The following is a 6,923-nucleotide window of genomic DNA, read 5'->3' as shown; positions in this document are numbered from 1 at the left end:
AAAATATGATATGAAATTAAATCAGGTCAAAATGACTGAAAACGCATCTCAATCCTATCCAGAAAATGCAACGAATCTAATTTATTGAATCTAAACTAATGGGAATTGATGTGAATCGGAATCCAAATCCGAATCAAAGACAAACAAGACCTACGTGTCCTAAACAGTAGAAGCTAATTAGTCCATATAGGAAAAAAAGAAAAAGAGAATGCAGTGACAACTTGCTTGAGTAAAGGTATGTTATTAACTAGTAGTACTTGTTTCACTGTATATATAAATTTATAAAACAGTAAAACACCCATTCAATGAACAACTACTCTTGTTTTCTCTGCCAGAAATTTAAGAACGATCCACAGAGTGCAGTGGTCCCCCCTGCACGAGGAAAGCCTTTTTATCCAAATTGTTATATCAAAATAAAAAGTACCACAAATTAAACCCAATTAATTTCATTTAAACAGTTTTAATAGCGTTTTAGAGGAGAGGCTATCCTAATAAAGTTTGTTTGCATTACACTTAAACCTCAAATTGGACCACTTGGCAGAATATAATTATTGAAGTTAATAGGTTTAACTGGAAAGGAATACATGCATGCACCTATCAATCATATTGATGATACTTATGCCACTTGGCACTTACACTTACACATAGAGTTTGTACCTTCCAGTGACACACAGAAGGAGGAGACACCAGAGATGGTTGCTGAAGAGGCAATTAGTGCTGATGATAAAGACACAGAAACTTTGGCCCAAGAGAAAACTGAAGTATCTGCTGCACCACCTGCATTGCAAGAGAAAAATGGCCACGGGAGTTCGAGTTCGAGGTCCCCAAGTCCACCTTCAAAAGGGAATTCCCAAGCTACAACTAGTGAAACAGTCAAGACTCCTGTGAGTGGCACACGTGACAAGGCTCAACCAAATTTGAATCATCAGAATGCTCCAAACACCAGTGCGAAAGTTAAACCAAAGGAGAACACCATTCTGGTGTCAGAATGCATGACTAATGAAAACAAGGGTGTTGACTGTAGGGATGGATGTCAGAGCCAGATGAAAGTAAACATACCCAGTGAATGTCTGAAAGGGGCAAGGGAAACATGTCCAGATGATGATGACTATAAGACTGAAGATAAAAAGGCAGAGAAAGGAGCAGAAAATATGATGGAGGAAACTACTGAATCAAGGGAAGAGAAGGATTCAAGCACACAAACTGATGCAGGTCGAAAAGAAGGAAGAGTTTTGTCAGATGCAGATGCTGCTGTTTTCATACAAGCTGCATATCGCAGTTATCTAGTTAGAAAATGGGAACTGTTGAAGAAGTTGAAGCAGATAGATGAAGTCAGGAAGGAGGTGACTCATGTTCAAGGTCGTGTTCAAGCTTTTGAGAGATCTCTCGAACTTCAAAATGATGACAAACAAAAAATTGCAATTGGAGAGACCATAATGAGACTCCTGCTGAAGTTGGATACTATACTGGTACTTGTCAGATTACCCTATTTACTTATGATGAAATCTGTAGTCCACTTTTTGATATTCTTTGATTCATTGACAATAAACATTACAAAGAATATTAAACTGTTTTTGGTTTTGTATTTTACGGTCAAAATTCTCCTACATATTTATTAGCTAATCTTAATTAATTAATATTCATGACATTTGTGATAGAGTTTTGATATTATCTTATGATCTTATCTTGAGATATCATGGCATCAGTGACATAGTTTTGATATTTCTTCATTTTATGGGTATGGAAAATGAATTTTTTAAGCTATTAAAAAGCACTTTTCTTAACCGCATTTGAACTAAGATGAGCATTTTGATCTACACAGATAAGTGTTGTTTGTGGTTTGTCTGAGCTATTAGTCATTGATCATCTTAATTATGATGGTTAATATAGTTCTCCTTTTTTGTTCAATGTTATGCTTACATTCGTTCAATCTATATCAGGGTTTGCATCCATGTTTCAGGGAGATCAGAAAATCCTTGGCTAGGGAGCTCATAATCTTGCAAGAAAGGCTTGATTCTATAATAGCCAAGAAACCTCAGCAGTAGATGCCGGATGCCGATGTTCAGGAACACGTTGAAATCACTCCAATGAACATGCAAAGTGAAGAACATGTGCAAAAGCAGCAAGAAGAAAAGGTTGTTGTACCAGAAGATTCAGCTGAAGGCACTAGGGATGATGTAAAAGGTCCTTGTGCTAATGATGGTGGAAGTGAATCTCAGTCACCAGTTGATCCTCCATCAAATGAGGGAGCAGAGTCTGTTGCACTTCCAAATGGCTCAGATAATGAAGACACCAGCCAAGTGGTTACATCTGATGCATTGAATTCTTCAAGTGATCTGTCTGAGAGTGACAAAATGGCTGTGGAATCCGAAGCTAAATCAGAAGCGAAAGACAATCCGATTGCGGAAGACATTCCCATTGAGGTTGATAAATTGGACAAGACTGTTTGGGAAGAATTGCCTGTGGGAGTTATTGATGAAGATATCAATGATGTTAGTATTGAGAAGGAAGAACATGATGATGTTAGATCTGGAAGTCTCCCAGCCATGGTGAATGATTCGGCACAAGAAGGATCAGATTCAGAGAACTATGCAATGATGGAGCTGCCATTGGGATTACATGAGGAGCATGAAAGGGACAATGAAATGAATATTTCTAATGGAGAAACATGGTCTGAGAATGAGATATTTATTGAGGAGCTTCATGTGGGACTGCACGATGAGGATACAACAATATCTAAAGATAAGAGGGATGATCAAGCTAAGCCTAAAACATATAAAGGGGTTCTACTAGCTCAAGAAGGGGAATGCAATGCAGATGAGGAAACAAGTTCTTCCATAGATGACACTGCAAACGAAACTCAACTAGAGCAACAGCAGAAGCTGAAAGAGCAAGAGGAGGTGCATTCTTCTAGGGTAAAAATTGAGTACCTGAAAGAAGGTGAACTCAATGGTGATGCACCAATGGATATAAGAGTTGAGTGCAAGTCAGGTGAGGAAGCTGGAACTGATACTAAGTTGCTTCCTTTGACAACACAAGTCAGTGATAATGAACCAGAAAATGAAGATGTATTCTCAGAAGCAAATTATGTAAATAACAAATTAACCGAGCCAATGGAGTTTGTACCTTCCAATGACACACAGACGGAGGAGACACCAAAGATGGTTGCTGAAGAGGCAATTAGTGTTGATGATAAATAATTTAGGTTCTTTTGGTATAGTCCTCTAATCAGAATTGGAGTTTAACCCACACAATAAAGGTTCACATTAAAGGTCAACATATACAAGAACACCAAAAGTATCTATAGAACAATATCTAAGTTTGGTCCTTTTTATTAAAATCTCATCTGTTGTGTTTTTAAAGCAATATTTGTATCCATACTTATTCCTCTAAAGTGCACTAATTCACTTGAGAGGAGCCAAATCCTAGCGTTTAAAGTTTCAACCACTATAGGTTCCATTTCTCTGTCTTAGACTATAGGTTCTAATGAATACATCATCATCATACTACATTGCATATAATAATCCATACGCCACAAGCCTCGTTGTATTCCCCTATTTAAATACTTCTTCATCCTTATATAGTACCCTACGTATTCTCAAAACTCAAAAGGTGTGTTTCTTAAAGAATTAGCATATTCACAACATACACACACAAACATTTAGAGAAAGAAAGAGAGAGATATGGAGTTTTATGACCAGGATTTCTTGGAGGAATTAATAATTAGTAAAGGTGTGATCTTTATTAATTTACTAATTTGTTCACAAGCAGCATAAAGCATCGTGTCTCACTCAAATCATAGGAAATAATACCCTAATTTTCTTGACGATCTATATTTCTCCCCTGCCACGCCAACTACTTTTTAATCAGTTCAAATTCAAACAAAACCTCAAGTAACAGTAACAGAAAAGTTCATGGTACAAGATGAAAGGAATAAAAGGAAATCTAGGAGAAGAGAAGGAAGAGGACCTTGACAATTAGGGAAGAGCTTGATGAACCAAGCGTGAAGTCGAACACCATCATCGGATTGGAGCCACACGTCCTCGTAGGTGAGTCTGAGGTAGGAGGGGTTGATGGCGTAGGACAAATGAATCCATTAAGTTGTAAAACAAAAAATTACAGTTTAGACAAAGATCCAGTGTCCACTTCATCATTCAAAAACAATAAAATCACCATAACATAACACTAACACCCCTTACTTTTAGTACACAAAACCCAAACCCAACTATGTGCTTTAAAATGTCAGCAATGTTAAAAACACTTTTTTTTGTTACACATAACAGAAGGAATATCTTGTTTGTCAGACTAATCTCTTTCAAGGAATCTGAAGACACTCAAACACGAGTTACCTGCTCTCAACCAGATTTTTTTCCATACACAAGTTAGGATTCAAACCCTTTTTACCACCTACTTGAGATTTGAATCCATCATTACTCGAATGAACCACTTGTTAGTGCATGTTAAAAAAGTTAACACACTTAAACTCGAAGGAGATATAAGATACATCCAGTTGTTGGGAAAAGGGTGAAAGGAAGAAAGAAAGTTTGCGGATTGAAATCCTCCAACTAACATTTCTAACAACCTAAAAAAAAACACTCAAACTCGAGCTTCAAACTTTGGTATATATTAAAAATTTAAAAAGTAATAAACATAAGTACATAAACGACACCAAAGTTCACGAAATGGAATTATTATAATATTTAAAAAGCGTGTTTTACCTGGACCTGGGACAGTGATAGGATTCAGAAAGAGGCTTAACAGGTCAAGGTAATAGGCAGAAGCTGCAAATCCCAATCTTTCTCTATAGAAGGAAACTTCCCCACCAAATTCAAGTAATTATCGTAACTAGCAGCAACACCCATCAACCAAAACTTGTCATAATGAACCTGCAACAACTTCGCTAATTCTCCAACCACACCCCTCAAACTTTGTTCCTCACCACCTACAACAACTTGTTATAATGTTAGGGTTTGTTTGAAAATCAAGAAGGGTTTGTTTGAAAATCAAGAGCTGCAAGACAGGAACGTAGACCAACTTCTTGATTTGGCCTTTGTGATTGTAAATCAAGAAGGGTTTTTGGCTAGCTGTACCTTGGGTTGATGCTCACAGTCGCGGTAGAGAAAAGCTTTTGTTTGTCCGTCAATAGAGCACGCGGGGGAAAGAGGGTTTTTGGCCTTTTGGTTTTATAAAGAAAGCATAGTTAACATCGGTATTTTTTAAAAACCGCTGTTAGTTACCCAAACTTATTTACGGAAATGCCACCTTGTGTTTGTTAACATCGGTTATTCCAATAACCGATGTTAACTGTATGATGTTAAATCTATTAATTCTAGTAGTGATGGTTAGAAGCATGATAAAAGGCACAAATCTTCTATTGAGTTTCTGGGCTGAAGCAGTGGAGACAACTACCTATATACTAAATCGATGTCCAACTTAGAACTCAGTTTCACTAATACTAGAGGAGGTTTGGTCAGGTAGAAAACCATCAGTTCAACATCTCAGGGTCTTTGGAACCTTATGCTACACTCATGTTCCAGATCAGAAAAGACGAAAGCTAGATGATAATAGTGAAGCCATGTTTTTTTATTGGCTATCACCCTATAGTGAAGAACTTCGTGACTATTACGAAGGAAGACATAGGTCACATCTTAGACCTCACTCCCATAGAAGAGAAAAGGAAAGAAAGCCTCAAGAGGCTAACATTAAACTCTCATACTTCCATGGTAAGGACAATGTAGAGGCTAACTTAGATTGGGAAATAAGGGTAGAGCAACAACTTAAAAAGAAGTCTACTTCAAAGTCTTATGGCTCTCACTCTTATCCAAAGAAAGACCAAGGTCAAGGCATCTTAGGGGTGACACCTTCTAAGCCCGAAGATGATAAGGGGAAGACAATAAAAAAGCAAGCCCTTAAGGCTAGTATGCAAGAGAAAACTAGCTTTATAAAGTGCTTTAAATGTCTTGGAAGAGGACACATTACTTCTCAATGCCCCACCACAAAAACCATGATTATGAGGGGCCAAGACATTTATAGTAGCCAAGATGAGGCTACTACTTCACCTTCCTCTAGTGAAAGTGAAAAAGCAAAAGGGGAAGAATCTAGTGAAGAAATCTACCCCCAAGAAGAAGGACAACCATTAGTGGTTAAAGATAAGTGTAAGGAGGTAAGTGTCTCCTCCAAGAGTTTAGCTAAGAAGGAAACTCATTTTACAATAAAGACAAACATTAAAGAAACTTTCCCTCTTAGACAACCTCCACATTTTCTCTTTTGTAAAAAGGCACTTGCTAGCATTGCCACACCTCTTGGGCTTGAGTTTATTCCTCAAGTAAAGAAGTTGTTGGATGAGGGTTTGGTTCGCAAGAGCTTAAACCCTTGTGCTTTGTTGGTGCCCAAAATAGGTATTATTACGCACCAAGTCCCTAAAATAGGTGGTATGATGAAAGTTTTGAGTGGTGCAACCCTCTTTTGTAAAATCACTCGTACACCTAACATCTCCATGGTGTGTGTACATAGGGACCCATTAGGTAGGTTTGTTCTTATTTTTAGTTTCAATACAAACTTAGGTACTCATATGGGACACCTTAGGTTTGTCATACTTTTTGGTAGGAATAATCAATATGAAAATACAGAAAAAAGGTATGTTTTATTGCGTTACTTTTCTTAATTTTTCAAATAGTGATCAAGGGGTTCCCATGAACCCTAAGAGAATAAAGGTCATTCCTGAGTGGCCCACTCCACCAAGTATAAGAAAAATTTGGGGCTTCCATGACTTAATAAACTTTTACAAAAGGTTTGTCCCATATTTTTCTATACTTGTAGCACCACTCATTGAGTTGGTGAGAAACCATGTTCCTTCATGGGAAGATGCCCAGGAAATGGGTTTTCAGACCTTACCTTACTTCAATATACCAAACACCACTAAT

At 37.4% G+C, this 6,923-nt stretch overlaps 1 protein-coding gene across 1 annotated transcript; it reads left to right on the top strand.

Moving 5' to 3' along the window:
- Nucleotides 1-672: 672 nt before the first annotated feature.
- Nucleotides 673-3,528, top strand: LOC114396023 (probable inactive protein kinase DDB_G0270444). The gene is made up of 2 exons (XM_028357923.1): nucleotides 673-1,469; nucleotides 1,941-3,528. Exon 2 carries the CDS (start codon nucleotides 2,046-2,048, stop codon nucleotides 3,198-3,200), a length of 1,155 nt encoding a protein of 384 aa, XP_028213724.1. The 5' UTR covers nucleotides 673-1,469; nucleotides 1,941-2,045; the 3' UTR covers nucleotides 3,201-3,528.
- Nucleotides 3,529-6,923: the final 3,395 nt, after the last annotated feature.

The sequence above is a fragment of the Glycine soja genome, chromosome 18, assembly GCF_004193775.1.
Source record: "Glycine soja cultivar W05 chromosome 18, ASM419377v2, whole genome shotgun sequence".
In the NCBI taxonomy this organism is placed as follows: domain Eukaryota; kingdom Viridiplantae; phylum Streptophyta; class Magnoliopsida; order Fabales; family Fabaceae; genus Glycine; species Glycine soja.
This window is presented reverse-complemented; position numbering and strand designations above follow the sequence as displayed.